The 19,409-nt window shown below is 43.8% G+C and overlaps 1 protein-coding gene across 1 annotated transcript; it reads right to left on the minus strand.

The window, feature by feature from the left end:
• Window positions 1-932: 932 nt before the first annotated feature.
• LOC126392993 (uncharacterized) lies at window positions 933-2,342 on the minus strand. Its single transcript, XM_050048810.1, has one exon. The coding sequence runs from the start codon at window positions 2,322-2,324 to the stop codon at window positions 936-938; it is 1,389 nt and encodes a 462-aa protein (XP_049904767.1). The 5' UTR covers window positions 2,325-2,342; the 3' UTR covers window positions 933-935.
• Between the last annotated feature and the right edge of the window lie 17,067 nt (window positions 2,343-19,409).

Raw genomic sequence — 19,409 nt, forward strand, 5'->3', positions numbered from 1 at the left:
GAGATTATTGTGGATGTAGGTTTGATATGCTTGTGAAGACCAGCGGCCGAGGACCTGAATGACTTGGTCTGAAATACCTGATCTGGCGGCTGAGGAGGCGGCGCCGATGCGGAACGAATGGCAAGAGTAATGGTCAGATGAAATTCCGGAGAGACGGAGGATGTTATGGAAGTGTTTCTGGAACCAGAAACGGGTGGCCATCCTCCCTGTTTCGGTGAGGAAGAGGGGATCTTGTGGTGAAGCGCGGGCGGAATACCGGGTGCGGATGTATCTGGTCAGTGGCTCGTGCGGGCTGAGAAAGGAGTTGAGGCGGAAGATGTAGATGGGAAAGGTTGCTCCTAACTGATCAGTTTTACTCCTGCGGAGCGTGAATATGAGCGAGTCTGAAGTGTGGGTGGTGATGTCGGATAGACTGGGATGACGGGAAGGATCGTAGACAGATGATGTTGGAGCGAATTCAGAGCACCTCAGGAATCCGAAGAAAGCAAGTAGAAACATTGATTCCAGAGTTAAGTCGACTGTGGGAGAGATGTAACCAGAGCGCAGAGTGTGTATGCAGCGGCAGAGCAGATCGGAGGTGAGAGGGAGGCGTCTGGCTGTCAGCGCTGGTTCGTGCTTTCGTAAGCCTTTGATTAGCATGGTGACGTGAGCGTGCGAGATTGATTGACAAGGGAGGCCGGTGGATAATTTATGGAATAAATTGATACCAGCTAGATATGTTTGTATGCTGGAGGCCCGGATCTTTGTTACGGTATGACAGTGTGTGATGAAGTTGCACATGGACATGGCGTCCAGAGAGGGAAACGGTAGGTGATAAGTGGCGTGGTAATTCTTGAAAGAATTCCAGCCGGTGAGGTAGGCAGATAGCGTGCTTGGTGCTAAACTGTTAAGGATGGTTTCTTGGGTGATGTGAGTGAGATTTGCCAGATGAGGATTTAGCTGAATATGGTCGCTGAAAACGGTGGGATTGGTGTGGGATGGACATCCGAGTCTGGAGCCAAGCATCTGAATTTCTGGAAGGAGAAGCGGGAGAGTGAGTCAGCGATGGCATTGTGGTGACCGGGAATGTGAGACGCGCGGAGGATGAATTGATACTGAGCGGAGATGAGAGTGAGTCTGCGGGTGAATGGCATGATGGCTGGGGAACGGGAACGGCCTTTATTGATTATATCTACTACTGCTGTGTTGTCAGAGTGAATATTGATGCATTTTTTTGACCATTCTTGCCCCCAGATTAGAGTGGCGATGATCACGGGGTACAGCTCGTACAGAGCAGACGAGGGAGAGCGTGACTCTGTGTCGAGGGACTCGAACTCGGAGGGCCAAGCGGCAGCAAACCACCTCCCCCCGTAATACCCGCCGAAACCTACGGAGGGAGCCGCGTCCGTGTAGAGTTGAATGTCCTCGGGATGGGTGATGAAGTCGTCATAGAAGAATGAGATGCCGTTCCAGGATGACAGAAATTGCTGCCACATGCGCATTTCTGTTTTACAAGTGTCGTCCAGAACCACGTGGTCGTGGAGAGAGGGAATGGATGCAGCTTTGGTCAGCAGTTGAGAAAGAAAAGATTTTGCCTGTGGAATTATGCGGATGGCGTAATTGAGGTGCCCGAGGAGAGCGAGCAGCTGGCGTTTGGTGCACCTGTCTGTCAGGAGATAATTAGACAAGAGCAGCGAGATGCGCTGCACTTTCTCCAAGGGCAGTGAAGCCTGGAATGACATTGAGTCCAGAGTGATGCCCAGAAACTCGATGGATGTGCCAGGTCCTGAAGTTTTTTCTTCGGACAGAGGGACACCAAGGTCGGAAAATGCAGACGTAAGTGTAGTGAGACCGTGGCGAGGAGGTGAGGACGGGGGAGTCACGACCAGAAAATCGTCAAGGAGATGAAGGACGTAGGGGAGCCTGTAATTGTTGGAGAGGATCCAGCATAGAGCCTCGGATAAAGAGTCGAAGATTTTGGGACTGCTCTTGCAGCCGAAAGTGAGACGCACGGAGAAGTAGTAAGCCCCCTTCCAGCAGACACCGAAATAACACCAGAAGTCGGGGTGAATGGGCAAGACCTTGAATGCGCTAGTGATATCAGCCTTAGACAGCCATGCTCCATGTCCCGCCAGACGAATCAGTGCCATGGCGTGGTCAATGGTGGCGTACTGCATGGAGAAATCCGGGCTAGGAATAAGGCTGTTGATGCTCGGGATGTCGGAGCCGTGTGGGGACGACAGGTCAATGATCAGCCTCTTTTTCCCCGAGTATTTGCGTGTGGCGACACCGATGGGACTGATACGGAATACGGAGAAAGGAGGATGATCGAAAGGGCCTATCATAAATCCCTCAGTGACCTCTTTTGCCAGTAACGTGTCAACAGTGTTGGGCTCAGTGAGAGCGGATTGAAGATTGTGACATGTGTGGGAAGAATCAGGAAGCACCTCCGTGCCGGGGTGAAAACCGTGAGTGAAGCCAGAGATGAGAAAATCGACAAACTGCTTATCAGGGTGGTCACTGAGAGCAGCAGCGAGTGCACGTACCTTTATGGGCGTGCCGAGGTGACGTTCTAGTCATGCTGCTGTGTTGGTGGGATTGTGGGGGCAAGTGGTCCTGGCGTGAGCGCCCCCGCAGAAGGAGCAGACGTGCAGGAGACGGCAGCCGGACGAGTTGCAACCCCACTGATTGAAATTATTGCACACCATCCTGCCGCCCTGATAGAGGATCGGCCGTCCTCGCTTGTCGACGCCCTTTGGCACCGGCACGTTGACAGTGGGACGTGCGTCCTTAGCTCTGGGGATGACAGGAGGGGGGGGTGCAGCGGAAGACAGACGGTTGAAGACCGGGGCATTGCGTGGAGTGGTGGGGCGGGAGTGCGGTGGAGGAGCCATGATAGTGCATGCAGACGCCGGGTGAGAAGGGGCGCCACATAAGTCGCAGGAGAGGGAGGAACGAGCTGCGAAAATGCGGCAGTATATTTCTGAATCGAGGGCCCCCCAGTATGTCCCCTGGTTTAGCTGCTGCAACCGGCCGGCTGCTTGTGCGGCAAAGTGGACATGGTAGGTATAAAATCCCGTCCCCCCGAAACGCAAAGCCATGTCCAACACGATGGACAGATAGTCGTCCAGCTCTGATCGACGGTGAGGAAAAGCAGAGCAGATGACGTCGCGAAAAAGGGAGAAAGCTAGAGCAAACTCGACAGGAGTCAAGTCTTTGGACCTGGTTGGCAGTGACTGCTTTAATAGAACTGGACCGAGGACAGTCTGCAGTTCCCTGGGTTGACTACTGTCGAAAAAAGATGGCTGAATGAGCTGGGCTAGGTCTATATAATTACCGGACAATATTTGCTGGCGCAGTGAGTGCGAGACTGGTGAGGGGCGGTGGATGGCAGAGGCCGGCGGAGCCGGTGGTGTGGCTGTGGCCAGAGTGTAGACGGCAGCAGAGGAAAAAACATTAGGGTGTTGGGGAAGGGGGGGCGGTAGGGAGGGGGTAGGGAGGAGTAAGGAGAGACACGTCGGAAAGAGAGTGGAAGGCAGTGAAACACCCGCCGGAGGAGCCTGTTGTGCTGCAGGACGGGGCTCCTGGGCTGCGATGCCAGCCGGAACAGGATAGTTGGAAGGAAGGGTAGAGGAAAGGGATGTGGGGATGGAGGATGTGTGTGCACGGGGTGAGAGTGGAGGCCTGCGAGACAGGGAGGAGAAGAAGGCAGATATTGCGCGTGACATATCTGCGTCTGAGGGAGCAGGCACAGGGGGTGATACGACCTGACCCCCGGCTGGGGGAATGAATGAGAGAGGCTGCTCCGGCTGGAGTGGTGGAGGCGCCGTGACGTCACCGACGGTGACGCTGGCGGGAGTAGGCCTCGGAGGGCGACCCGGAAGTGCGGCCGGCTTGGGAGAAGGAGCTGTGGCCTCGGGAGCCCGGACGGCGGCTGAATAGAGCTGGAACAGCCTGGACTTGTTGTCGCTGCGGTGGAAGGGGATGTTTTTTGCCCTCAGGAACCGCTGGAGCCGAGCGATGGTCCAATCTCTGATGTCGGGCTCTTGCTGTGGACGTAGAGATGGTGGAGATGGCCGAGTGGAGCGTGACGGAGCGCCGCAGGAGCGGCGAGGTCGACTAGACGCTGCACCGCTTCGGGAAGGAGGAGGAGGAGACCGCCGCTGGCTCCCACGGTTGTGGACGCGGCGTCGATTTCCCACCCGCGAGGATGGAGGAGAGGAGGCCTGAGATCCACTAGGAGTTGGGGCGATCTCGTTGATGGAGCCCGACGGAGAACCACGGCGAGACCGAGGGATGTGGACCACGGAGCGCAGCCGGCTCCCCTGGGAGTTTTGGCTACCGGCAGACTGTTGAGACAGGGTCAGAGGATCACCTGGCTCGAACAGGGAGTCGTACAAGTCGTCGGAGTCAGACTCAGACAGGTTGACTTGCAGCACGTGATCCATCGGTGAGTACGCACAAAAAACACACTTGCTGAGATAGCCTACGTAGGGTCGCCAATGTTCGAGAGATCTGAGAGGCCTATGGTAGAGCTGTGCTGGTATATATATGTTAGTCAGGTGATTGGAGGAGTGGTTGAGGTGTGGTCCTGCTCCTGAACCTAAGTTAAACAATTAACTCCATTTATGTGAAGTTATCATGCAGACAAATATTTCATCATTTGTTGTAACTATCCCAAGGTAAAGTGTATAAATACACCATTCATGCTACAAAACATTTGCAAGGAATGCACACTTGCATTGGGCCAAAGCACTTTACCAGATTATGTCAGGTGGAGTTGCAGCAAAAGGTTAGCCTGGTTCAACTTTTTTTACCAGGTGACCCTTTGTTGTTTTTGCTGGAGCCTTCTGTGTTGCCATCCCCACTGCGTCACCAGACAGGCTCTATTGGGATGAAAAAGAGAGCTGCGTTTTCACACTCAGGACTGAAGTGAGAAAACGCAGGCCAGCTTCAACTTTAGGCCACCATGCAGGCCGTAGACAGCTACAGGTATTGCAAATATATCCATGCTGTGGATATATTAACCATCAATCAACCAACTTGGACATTGTCAAAGTTGTCCCAGATATCTTCTAGGAATGCAAGATCCATTGTTCTGGATAGATGTATCGAGACAGAGATCAACAACCTAATGTCATTGTGCTAATCCATCAATATCATCGTCTTTAAGAGACGCCTTTATTTTGAAATTTCCATGGCACCAACATTGTTAACACTGTGCTACATTACAGAGAAATACAAAACCATACGAACAAACTTTAACTGATCTAGGCCTATATTTTATCTACATGTGCACGTCACACAGTGAGCGAGCCGCCTGTTAACGACGCTGTCGGCAAAGCAGTAATGATTGTGCTAAGTGGCTAATGGGCATGTAGCTACTGACATGTTTCAGATGATACGTCATGTTTGTAGTTGACCAATGAAGATGAGTTTACATATCACCTTGGGTTCGTCCTTGACCTTCTCAAAATGATCCCACACTTTGGATTTCCTGCCTGACATGTTATTAACTAGCCTGTGGAATAACCGTAAATTGATTGATGCCTGTCGGACTGCTGAGCGTGGCCACCTCCTGTGTCTTTCCTTTCAAATTAAATTTCGGCATGGTCCAGTCATATAGGTTTTTATATATCCTATTAGGTGCAAGTCCTAATAGAATTTCACTCTTTTTTTTCCTGCGACTAAGGGCCTGTGTCCACATAGAGCCTTTTCTGGCAGAAAGGCGCTGGAAGGGCGCTGGGATCTACAGTCTATGGCTGGGATGAAGCGTCTGTGCGCCCAAAAAAAAAAACACGCTCACGAGGGTTTTCGTTTCTATGACAACAATATCTTGACAATTCCTGTAGCCGTGCAGTTTTGCAGCATCGCCTCTTTGTTTTTTATCTATAGTTTGACATTTCTTTCACGATGAGCACCAACCGGAAGATGCTTGCACTCATATTATGTTTGGATGAGCTTAATAGTGATGTCCCTGCTGTCACTGCTCAATCTGACAGACGTAGCCTACATGTAGAGCAAGGAGGATGTGGGTGCATGACACTAACCGTTGGAGGCATCAATACAGTGAATACCATCGCCTCGTCCAAGAGCTGCGGTTAGATGGAGACCGGTTCCAGGCCTATTTTAGGTTAGCCGCCGGGCACCTAATAGCCGCCGTGGGTTTGACCCCATTTTGCGTAGGCTATTAAAAGCCGGGGCGATTATTTCCTCATTCATTGCCTCAAGGAGGGACAGCCCTGCAGGCAGGGAGAGAGCAGCTCGCGAGGACTGCACGGTGGTGAAGTGGCGCACATGACTTGTGTTACGGACGGACGGACGGACGGACGGACAGACAACCACCTATCTAAAACAGGTAATACATCTGGCTACATCTTCCCACATCAAATATCCGTGATCACCTACACCCACGTGCGTAAAAGCGCACACAATTCCATGTCCTCTCACCGCGGATGCTGTGATTTGATGGCCCGCATTGTAGCCCACCCTTATAAGACCCAATGATAATAATAATAATAATAAGCTACTGTGGACCTATAAGCCATGCCTTTTAATGAAATTACCAGAGGAGTTCGCTGAAAAGCATATAACGAAATAATAAGTCGTCATCACGAGATAACAGTGCACACACACAAAAAAAATACATGACCGTTCTCGTCTTCCGTATGATACATATACTGTGTTTTATTAGTAGGATTTGTGTTAATGTACTTAGTAACTTTGCCACCACTGTATGGGTTAGAATTGATTACATGTGTGTTGCTGTAAAATATCTCAATTTATATATTGCTGGAAAAATAATTAATTTAACTAAGCTACTATTATATATACATATATCTATGTATGTATATGTATATATACATACATATATAAGTATATATGTATGTATATACATATATACTTATATATATATATATAAATGTCACACATACATTACCATAACAGAGACAATACATATATATATATATAGCTATTGTCTCTGTTATGGTAATGTCTGTGTGACATGTCATAAAACTCCGGATAGACGGACACGGCCAGCACCAGCTTCTCCTCCATTTTTCTGGTTACCAGGGTGACGAGTTCCGCGATATGATTGATTGCCTGGAAAAAGCGCCGGTGACAACACCAGCGCCTCTCTGAAAAGTTCAGAGATTTTCAACTCAAAACGCTCGGAGCAGCCGCACAAAAAAGGAGGAGTGGCCGGAAAAAAGACGCTGGGCGCAGCGCCTTTTCCCTAGGCAGCCGCATGCGGCCGCAGACGCTCTCTCCTCATTGGAACAATTGAAAAACGACGCTGGCCTTCTTCTGGCGCTCAGAAAAAGGCGCTATGTGGGCACAGGGCCTAATGCAATCTTGCCGACTAATGACCTTTCTGGATGACCTTGCCTTATGCGATGTAAAAGCTCTAAAGATAATAATAGTGACTAGCAAAAAATTGTTACTGAGCCTAATTTTACACTTTTGAATGTATTTATTTTGTTTAACTATTTTAGTGGAGTCAAAAAAAAAAAAGTATGACAGCTTCTTTTGTAACTGACTGTATTAAATAGACATACATTATCATCTCGTATCAATCTCAGGCAATTGAACCACATCGAAATTGTATCATGGCAGACTTTGTGTTCTCAACAAATATTGACTCATTGTCCAAAGAACCAATATATTGTAGTGAAACTAGTTATTTATGTCTCTAATACCAGCTACTTTGTCAGCTGCTTTATGACAACTTCTTGATGATAATGTTAGAAATGCATGTATTTACAAGTTTATGGGGACTGCCTGAACACACCATTAGTTACGGTGTCTCAGTGGCTCAAAATTTGCATTCTGGGAGGGCGGTCTGTTTCTGCCTGGCCTTCAGTTCCTCAAAAGGACTCACTTTGCAAAACATGTCCAAAGGATTCAGCTGCTCAACTGCAACACAGCTATTGTTGTGATTATTCTCAGCTTTTACACAATTTCTACAAGTGAAATCACTGTGAGGTGGGAGATGGTCATAACCTTGCTCAAGATACTAATAAATTATAACAAGGAAAAAAACTGTTTTAAGAGCAAATCCAATTTGGATAGACATTATAACAACAGCAGGGTTCGACATTAACAGTTTCCCGAATGCCCGGGGCAAGTAAAAATAGCTGGCGGGCCAGCAGACCCTGCACAGACATGCCCGATCGGGCAAGCAGCACCGACTCAGATTTTTTTTTTTTTTCTAATCGCAGGGCAGGAATTATACCACGGCCAAACGGCCAGTGCCGTGGATGCCCAGGAGTGTGGCCGTAATGCCTCTCCTACCTTTACGGCCAGTGTAGCATGCCCTGTTTTTTTAACATTAACATGACAAACAGCAAGGCTAACAAGTTAACGTACTGACACTCCTCAGACTCAGACACACACACACACCACTAACGTTAGCTCATGTACAACACAGGTACCACACAGAAACTTTTACAAAGGGTCATAATGTGCTTCTAGTGACTGTCAAATCACCAGCGAAAGTTGTTTTAAATGCGGACACGGAGAACAGCTGCCTGCTCTCATGGGACAAAGATCCTCTGAGAAGAAAGACGGTTCACTCTGCTCTGCCGCCAGGAACAAACTGGGAGGCAAAGATCCTCTCTGAGGAAGAGGGTTCACTTTGCTGCAGGGTTCACCAAAACGTTTTTTGTTTTTTTTTCTTTTAATAAACACACATTAAAGAACATACAAGATCCTGTAGAGAATTAATACATATAATACAATACAATAAACACTGTCAAATTAAATGAAGGAAGAGGATTTTTTTAAAGTCAAATAAAATATTGGGGATTTATGTAAAAATATACATAGAGACATATAAATAATTATATAATTAAAGATATGTAGGCTATGTTAGGTGAATACTCCTGTCAGTGACCCTGACCACTGGCATTGGCAAAAGAACTGGAGTTGGTCCCCGGACGCTGCACTGCGGCTGCCCACTGCTCCCAGTGTATACAGTAGGATGGGTCAAATGAAGAGGTCAAATTTCATTTCAATGTATGTAATGTGCTGAGAAAGGACAATAAAGAATCTTCTTCTTCTAATAATTTCTTAATAACTAGGAGATAACAAAAGAATAAAGAGATTTCAAAGACTTAAAAAATAAGGGACATGAATCAAAACAACAAGAAACGAGATATATCCCCAGTCATGCACACCCAGTTTTAATAAACTCAGTACTGTTTTTCAACACATATATTGTTATGTCTTCATTCAATGTAGTTAGCACATATTGTTATTGCGCCATTGGTTTTGGCCTTGGTGCCCCACATTTTAGCCGTGATGCCCCAATAAATTTGTATTTATCAAAGGCCAAAGTGGCCTTGCCCTAAAAATGACTTAATTCCAGGCCTGTAATCGTGTATTTCCTCTCCTGTTTCTGTCCTCGGAGGGGCCAGTTGCAGTGTGCTGCCTTTTTATGTGCTGCTGCCCCAATTGGCTGAGCATCTCTGCTGACGTAAGATATAAGTCATGAGCGAAAATATGCACCACACAGCCAGAAAAAGAACCTCTTAGGCAGGTTAAGTAGATTTGAGAAGGAAAAAACCTTAACGTCGGACCCTGAACAGTAATATTCACTTATAAGAATTAAAATGAAAAATGCTGCAGATGTATGGAACAGAATTATCATAAGAAGAGGAACATATTATCCCATATACACAAAATCAATGCAGACAGGAATGTACAGCACAGAATGTGCCAGTGCTGCAGAAGAAATGCAAGAGCACATAAATGACTTTATCTGAATGTATCTAATAGATGGCTGTAAACAGAGTATTATTTCTGGTCCAGAAAAGCCAACCACTATAAAGCATTGGTTTTACTTTTTCCAAGGATTAAAACACAAAGGCCTGTTGCAGGAAATGAAACTGCAACAGCACAGAAAGTGAGAGTGTGTATTTACAGTAAAAAGAGAGAGAGAGAGAGAGAGAGAGAGAGAGAGAGAGAGAGAGAGAGAGAGAGTAGTGTTGCATGTGTGATCTCCATTAGCCACTCTGCTCTGACAGCCGACCAGGATCACTGTGGCCGTAAAAGCCCACAGGTGAAGCAGCCGATTTTATACCTAAAAAGGTGTTCAATATTTCATTGATGGCTATGCACGCATTACCTGCGGACTAACCATATTTATTTCACATGCCCATTTTAAGCAAGTATGGTTTTTAAAGTGGAAGTTGTCAACTGTGAAATGGGTGAGGCAGAGTGCTCTCTGCAAACAGGAACAGATACATACTCTTGGTATATTCAGTTACCATGAGAAATTAATGAGGACACAAGAAAAGTATTTTTTACTCTCAGAGTTTCAGCACAAATGCTGAGAAAATAAATATGTATCCTGGTTCAGGCTTATCCTGTCACACATGTCAGCCAGCCAGCTCTGGAAAAGGATTCTGATTTTAAAGCTCTGCAGAAACGTGAACTTCCCCCAAAACACAGCAGCACTTCTCATATTACTTCTCTGTTTCCAAACATGCAGTAATTACATGATGCTGTTCCATTCAGTTATATATTAAGTATATGAGTCTTGCATAGAGACTGTGCCTGCAGGCGAGAATATTTGGCCCTGTAATTATTCACAGATTTTTGTAGAGAAACATATATTAGTCTGGAAACTTCCACAACAATCATGTGCTGCTAACTTGTGGAGAGCTCAGAGACCGACCACACATCCCAGCACTCCTCACTTCCCGCGGTTTGGCTCGTAATAACCCAGTGATTTGATCCTGTGGAGGAAAGAGGCACTGGCAGCTGAATGAGATACTAATTAAGAAATTCAGTCATGTGTGAACACAGCCACGCTCGTAGCATTCAGATGAAGTCACCGCTACCTGGCCACCCCTCCATTAATCAGATAAAGCTTCTGCAACTAAAAGGATACCTTGTCATGGAGAAGAGCGATGCTGTACTTCTGGCTGTCACTACAACTACTAAGAAGAAAAAGGCAAGGTAGATTTATCATGTAGATAACACAGATGTAAACAGCTAATCTCTTACCATTCAATACCCAGTATAACATTGCAGGAACAAGTTAAAAGTCACAGTGAAAACAAAGAAAGAGATCAAAGCAGGATGAGAAATATAAGAACCAAGACCCCTGCTGGTTACTTCAGTGAATAATGCAGCTGATAGCTTTGTAAAGGCGGTGTACAGGACACAAAGGGCCATGAGATGTGGCATGTTTCATGACTGCTATTATGTAACTTACTAAGAGTCTGTAGCAATGTGAGCGGCTCTATGCTCTGAGCTAAATGCTGTCAGCATGCTAACATACTTAATACTAACATGCTGATATTTGGCAGGTGTAATGTGTACCATGTTTACCATCTTAGGTGAACATGAAAGTAATACTTAGGGGAATTAGGGTTGGGTGATGTCTACCAAAAGACAATAACTGACAATGTCCACGGTGAAACTATGCAATAGATGTCCACCAGAACCCCTGATATTTGTACAAAAGTGAATTCCCCCTTTCAAAAAATACTGCAGTCAGCCCAACATGTGTGAGCGGATACCAATTGGTGACGGTGGCAAATCTTAACGATGGCTACGACAAACTTGGTCGCTTAAAAAGTGACCACTTTGCCCATCTGGCAGCCCATAGTTCATCTGGCAGATGAATCAGAATTGTTACAGGTGGTGGTGGGCTTTTAAATCATGATGGTGGGCTCAGTGGTCGACAACTGACAGCCAGCAGCCAAACCCTAATGGGAATGTTGTTAGTTTTGCAGGTATTTGGTCATAAATGAAATTAGTCGACAAGTTAAAATCTTGACCTGATGATGATGCCGGAGTAAAAAGTCAGGGGATGCATAAGTTGTTACAATTTGTCTCCTGGGGAGCATTAATACTATGGATAAAACAACAACTCAGGAAGCAACCTCTGGGAATAAAAATAAAGCCAACATGAGGCCCAGTTCCACCGCAGGAACTTCGGGGTAATTTTACAGGGCCAGGGCCGTTGGTGCGTGTCTCCACCGCAGGAACCACCCCCAAATGACAGAGTTCCGGAACTTTTACAGGGGCTAAACAAGTCCCTGCCTCAGAGTAGGTACTCAGAACGGCCAAACGGACAAAATAGCCAGCATTTTTAAAACTCAGCAGGTCGCGCAACGATTACGTCACATCCAGAGCCCGGTAACTTTACAGGAACCTTCCTCCTACTCCGCCCTCTCAGTGGAGACACGGCGGTAGAGAGGGCCGAACGAGAGGACGTTCTTGCAAAGTTCCTGCCCCCCAAGTAGTACCAGGAACTTCTTCAGTGGAAACGGGCCTATGGAAGTGCCAAAATCTGCAGTTCCTGTAATAGCCACTTGAGACCAACTTCAAAAGTGAGTCAGTCCCCATGGACAGCCTGGTACAGAAATAATTTTGGTCTCTAAAACTAAACTAAAACATTTTTTATAAAGGCTTAAAGTTATGCATAGTCAAGGGTGTGGCCACTTTGAGTGACAGGTTATCTGTGAAGCGAGATTTATACTTGTGAGTCAGCTCAGAGCCTACGCAGTAGCCTATGCACTTGGCCTACGCACATGGCCTACTCGGCGTTAAGTTTAAAAAATAAAGTTTAGTTGATTCAAAACACACCCAAAACACACATTAAACATGGCCTAATAGCGACAATTTCCAACACAAGTACACAAATCAGCTTCATTATAACCCACAGCATTCACAGACAAAACATTTGTCTTTTGCTGGACACATATTCTCCACAAATATAACATGCTAATGTTATTAGCACAAGCCCATGGCATTTTACATTGTATGAAATAGCCCAGTGGCTAACTGACTTTTCCTCTACTCATATGAAGCCAAGGACAACAGCAACATTTAACAAAGGTAATGTTACAAAATTCAGCTCCATTATAACTCACAAGGTTCCCTGACAAAACAACTGTCTTATGCTAAACACGTTTTCCAAACAAGTACAACATATAACTAACGTTATTAGCAAAAGCCTATGGCATTGTAGATTGTATAAATTAGCCTAGCAAACGGTGGAGATTTCCTCTACTCATGTTAAAACTGGATAAATCACACACAAGACATACATTTCTATATTTTTGAGGGCTTTATTGTCTTGAGAATTTATTGTTTCTTCTCTGTGAAATAAAAGTAAATCGTTTCGTCTTCGGCTTCGTTTCCACTGAGGGAAATGGTTTCGCTTACAAAAATAGACAAGAGGTCTGGGTCGGCGCAACGTGTAGTTACATTTCTGGGGAGGTGCATGTCAGGCAACAGTGTATGGCACACAGCGTAGGCTCTACGTTGACGCAGAGCCTACGAGGTAGGAACGGCGTCGATTCAACACAGAAGTATAATCCCTGCTTGCGGCATCAATACAGTCTATGAGTCATCCTCCGCTCCTCCACAGCTCCAACCTCTCATACAAGTGTGGTCACTTCTGGTTCCAAAAATTCCTTGATGGCGGTGGCCAAAATGCCAAACATGAGGCTTCAAAATGGGGTTCCACAAACCAGTGGGTGACATCATGGTGGCTAGACCTGTTATTCACATATAGTCGATGAAAAAACTCTATGGCAAACATTCTAATAATTGCTGAGATATTTCAGTCAGGATCAAAGAGGGGGACTGACTGACATTGCCACCTCAACAAAATGAAAAGGAAAACAAAATTCAATAAGTGCATGCAAACCAATCATCTTTATATTATTGAGTCAGCTACAGTCTCTTGATCAACCACAGCCAATAGTGAAGAAATCAAAGGCTACACCTCTCTGAAATATTACTGTGACACCAGAATGATCATGGATAATGAGCGGTATAGAAAAAAAGGATAAAAGGGTAAAAGAGAAGGTATGCATGTTAAGTGAACACAACAGGATTGGATGCAAGTGGAAGATGAGAGGCAAATGATGCAATTTAGAGGAGAAAAGGACATTCCGTATTTAGCAAAGAAATGGATTCTCCAGGTTATGATTGAAGATAAGGAGTCTGCTGCCTGAGGTGGTTTAAACAGAACAAACATCTGCCAGACACTTAACTGTGACTGCATGAGATTCATACTAACAGAGAGAAGGAGTGGTAAATTCTTATGTGTATATGCTTCATATCAGTGAGCAGCTTCACTGTGTTGCTCAAGGACACTTAGATACACCGCTGTTGAAAGTCTACTGTGGGTATTGAACCTCTGACCTTCCATTTACAGCATTTTTCTGCAGCAGGGCTCAGTGAATGACTGAAAGACACACAGACAGGCCTCCTTGTTCATTGTTTGTTTCAAACCTGTGAGTTATACAAGACTGCTCCAAGAAATAACCTGCAACACTGACCTGTTATTTGGAGCCCAAACACTTTATTTGTTCTGTGTCTTTAAAAGAATCCCTTTATCTGTACAAAATGCTACATTCTGTGTATAAACAGCCGTATTATACATCCAAACCATGTACTGTATGTAATGTACCCCGATAACAAAGTCTGCTCATATACTACATCACTTCAGAAATGTCGATATGCTATGTATGAAATGTACAGACGCAATGTATCCATAGTTGTACAATGCCAACTTTTTTTCCTGGCAACTTTGCTGCGCCATTTGACGTATTGTGCTGGCGTTAACTTGAATAAATACATATATATTATTATATATTTTAATATATGCAACACCTTTTAATGTAGTCTATATTTCCCATGGTAAGTTCTGCTTATTTTCTTTAGGTTTTTTTTTTTGTATTTGTGCTGTTTCTTTTTATTGATTAAAATACCATTGTATTATTTGCATAACAGTTCAGTTACAGATTTGAGGTTTTGATGAGCATTGATGTTGCCTATTCCTATCTGAATATGTCTAATGTAACAAACCAATTTCCTCACAGGGATTATTGTTTCATTTAATCTTATGAGTAAGGGGCTCCAAGCTGATCCACTAAGCTTTTTTCCCCATTGTATTTTAAGCTTTTTAGTAGGTGTTTGATCCATTGGTCTCCTGGTGTTTAGCAGATCTTTACTGACCCAGTCAGCATTGAGGGCACCAGCATTTTTAGCAACAGACCTCACATCTCCAGCAGTGGCAGCCGTCTGGCTTAGCAGGGCTCCTCTCTGTTTGGCTTTTTTTTTTTTTCTTATCTTTATATGAGGCCGAAAATGCCTCCACAATGTAACTGTTTTATGATGCATTTCCAGCTTGGCAATGATATGGAGGGGACATTGTATTAGGTACTTGTAAAATCTATGTGCCAGGCTAGACTGGAGCCAGAGCTGGTGTTTGGCTGCTCTCCTTCGCCCCCAGAGATCGATAGAATAGGAGATCTTTCATTTAGTGATGCTTTGGTTCATGTAATGTGCCTTGAAGTATAATAAGCAGTCACATTTCACTGCATGTGGGAATCAAGCCCTGTCATCTTAACGCTGTCAACAGAAAATGTTAATAAAGGGGTTCGTTTACACACAAATACTGAAGGAGCACGCCGCAGATGAACCAGTGTGTGAAGTAAGCAGTGTCTTTATGGTCTCAGTGATTGATTATTGTATTTCCAAGCTGATCGATTGTTATTCTGCTCATTGGTGCATTCAGTGAAAGAGTGACATACAGACAGATTTATGTAGATATAGATATTTGCTGATGATGTATTGACTAATTGACTGACTGATGGAGATTTACATGCAAAGCTATGTGCAGCACTGAAATATTCCTCTAAACCGTAATGAGTGTTCATTAGTGTAATCAGAGCGTCAGCAGTGGGTGTGTGTGTGTGTGTGTGTGTGTGTGTGTGTGTGTGTGTTTGGAGCCGAAATGAATATGAACACACACTGAGTGCTTCCATGCTTTGCCGAGCAGAGAGGTCTGATGTGGAGGGTGAGAGTCTGAGGCTAAGCTGTAATTGAATACCAACAGGAGTGGTGTTTCTACTCAGACCTCTGAAGGAGGACCTGACCTTGAGACGCTGCTGCTGATAGACAGGCAACACAAAGCCCGGCTGGCTAATTAGATTAAAAACATGGATCCCAAGGGATGGAGATGTGACAAGCACATTGATTCACTACATCTCCTCAATTTCCATCTCTCTCCTGATCTCTCCCCCCTTTCCCCCCCCCCCCCCCCCCTTCCTCCTCCTCTCACCACATGCCTCATTTTATCCATCTCACTCTGCTGTATATCTAAGCTCTGTTTATTTTTTACCTCCTTCCTTCCTTCCTTTGTTCCCTTCTTTCTTCATTCCTTCTTTCCTTTTGTAAAGACTTGCAGTGCATTTCTTTGACTGACAATAATGAGGAATTAATCTGAACTATGACAGAATATTTGATGAGTACAACTGATTGATTTTTTTTAAAAGAAATGATTTCATAGTGATGGTAACATATCATTTGTCTCAGACAAAATGCCATTACTGTATGTATGACATATGATTTATCTTACAAATGTTTTACCGTCACAGCAAAATCACATTGACAGTAAAATATCGGCCCGCAGTGACCTCCACAAATGTCATGTCTGATGTCTTCTCCACGTATAAGGTCAGTTTGTTGTTGACTGGACATTACATGGTACATTATAGCATTAACGAGGACGCTTCCTGATCCTGCCTTAATTAAAAACAAAGAATGATAACATCATGCATAATATAAACCAGTTTATGAGATGTTTTGATGTCTCTTGTGTAATTCATTATTTTATTTTATTTTTTATTTTTTTGGGGAACAGTAGCTTAAAATCCTGTTTTTGCTGACCTCTGGTGGTTTACCTCCTCACCTTGCCACAGTGAAGTAAAAGTGTACTGCAGGGTGTGTCAATGCACCATCATGGTATCACTGGCTACAGTTACATGCACACCAATATTCCCCTATTCTGTTTAAATATTCCGAATTAGGCCCTTTTCCGAATTTGGTATAGTCTAATTAAGGCATGTAGGATATGTCGGTATTATTCAGGTGTAATAGCATTATTTGGACACGTATACAGCCGATTTGGAATACGTGTCTCAGTTGAAGTTTTTCCCACAGTTTGCAATGCACAGCTTCTTGTCTGTTTACCATCCACTCTGTGCGTTGTCATGGATATACTGTACACAAACCAAGTCGCCAATAGTTTGCAAAGCTGGTGTTGCATGCAGAACACCCACATTTCTGGTTGGAAAAAGACAACGTATTTTATCTTTACGAAGGACTTATCAACAGGTTGTTGGAAATATCACAACACCGACCTTTTCAAGAAGGTGACTGAAGGAAGAAAAGGGGGAGGCTGAGCTTACATGGTCCAACAAGTCCGCCACCAATAGGAAAAATTGTAATCCAAAGAAGCAAAATGACATGCAGCTCCAGCTGTTCTACTTTTCCATTTTTTGACGTAATAAACATCATGTTAGGGCACATTAATCAGTATGCACGGCTGCATGTAAACAGGAATATTAGTGGAATATTCATTTTCACTTGCGATGTAAACAGCTTAGTAGGAATATTGACTTGCAGTAATGGACAATGAATAAATGAATGAATATTCTAATATAAGTTTTTATATGTTTTTTTATTGTCAACAAACCCCATGAATAGCCCAAAACCAACAATGTGGATACAATACTTTCTGACTTCCCTACATTACCTGTGGCTCTCAGCCCAAGGCCATTCAGTCCTGCTGAAAAAAATCTATAAAAAATTGCAAAAAAAACCCCCAAATGGTTCAGTAATTCCTGAAAACCATGCAGCACTGTATATTTTATCAAATGTTACAGACACACATTTGTTGTAAAGTACTTTATGTTATGAATAATTCACATTTAGTGCTCCACTGAATATGAGGCAGCAGCACGGTAATTAGTCATGACAAAACTGTCCTGGAAGTGACATCATCAGATAAAAAATGAAATAAAAGTGTAATTGAGGAGAGCAATGAGTTATTAAATTGAATTAATTCACAATTATTTGGTTGATTTATACATTAAACGTATCCTTATAAAACAGTTTGTACAATATCCTATGAATTAGTAGCCCACAAATTACACTGTATCCTTTATATTATGTAAAGTTATGTAATTAACAAGTTACAGAGTTTAGGTTTAAGGTTAGTTATGTAACTATTGTCAGATTTAGAAAAGAAACATAGAGAGGACGCACATTTAAATGACTCAAAGTTCACACAGTTCTGAACACTGGTCTCCTGGTGGAAAGTCCTATGTTTTGTGACCCATCCACCACCCAACCTTCCTCCTAACTAGACCACTTCTTTCTTTACTCCCATCAGCACATTGGTCACATAATCTCAGCCTACAAAATGCATGGTTGTGCACAAATTATGGGCTCATTATATGGGATATGTACAAATTGTTATGCATTACTTTTCATTGAAAAACACAGTGCAAACGGCGCATGAGAACAGCAACAAGCATACAATTTATTGATGTGCTCTAGGGCTGCACAAAATAAAAATGTACATTCATTGTGATATCAACATGCGTGATAAAGGTATTGCAGAAGACCGCTTGAGCTGCGGTTAATAGTATATTTACATGCATTCATACACTGCATGTCAATAGATGCTAGGGAGTTGTAAACATCCAATTCGTGTTGCAACAGTGGCGTCTGAAACTTTAGTAGTTTCAGAATTATTTCTCATGTAACAGAAACCACTGAGAGCGAAACTTGTATTTGGATGTTATTATTATGCCGTGATGTGGTGGTGCTCTTGTTCTGGTGCTCTGCACAGATTTGACACCTGTCCGCCTGCCCACCTGTTCTCATCCTCGGCTCTGTGTAGCTCAGTGTGCTGCCATTTTCTAGCAAAGGTGGTGGAGCAGCACAGAGGCCCCCGGAGAGCACCAGTAGACAATAACCTTATATTTTAAGGTTTATACAATACACTCAAATTCACAAATATGTAGGATACTACTACAGACATTGCTGTGACAGTAGATGTTGTATTCACTCATGTCTGTGACTATGGTGGTTTACCGTCCAGGGGAGGTGCTATGTTTTTCTCCCAGATAATGTTGCACTGTGATAATGTGACTATGTTACTGATCAAAACTGCAATGACTCATGTGACTGATGACTTGATGATGTTTTACCGTTCAGAGAATATGTATCTATCATATATCTACACAAGACTAGTTTTGTTGTTATTGTTGTTTGCTGTTTTATTCATAGTCTCAATATTTGAAAATAAAAAAATAAAAACTCTTCTCAGAATAAAAGAGAAGCAGCATATTTCTCAAAATGTTGAACTATTCAATTTTTTTTTTCTTTTTTTTAATAGAAATGACATATCTATGGGATATTCACAAATCACAGTCATATGTCACATCTGATTTACTTGATACTGGGTGGATGATTTTGCTCCTCTGTAAACTCAGCTCAGCATGTGACATTTGTATCATACTGTATATAGACTGTATATAAAGAGTCTGTGGTTTTGTAAATAAAGTCTTCAGATTTTTGATTTTATTTAACTTTCAGATTCATTT

The sequence above is a fragment of the Epinephelus moara genome, chromosome 1 (genome assembly GCF_006386435.1).
Source record: "Epinephelus moara isolate mb chromosome 1, YSFRI_EMoa_1.0, whole genome shotgun sequence".
In the NCBI taxonomy this organism is placed as follows: Eukaryota; Metazoa; Chordata; class Actinopteri; order Perciformes; family Serranidae; genus Epinephelus; species Epinephelus moara.

Bases quoted from the DNA above. Each gene is read 5' to 3' on its own strand.
- LOC126392993 (XM_050048810.1), bottom strand. From the start codon at position 2,324: ATGATAGGCCCTTTCGATCATCCTCCTTTCTCCGTATTCCGTATCAGT.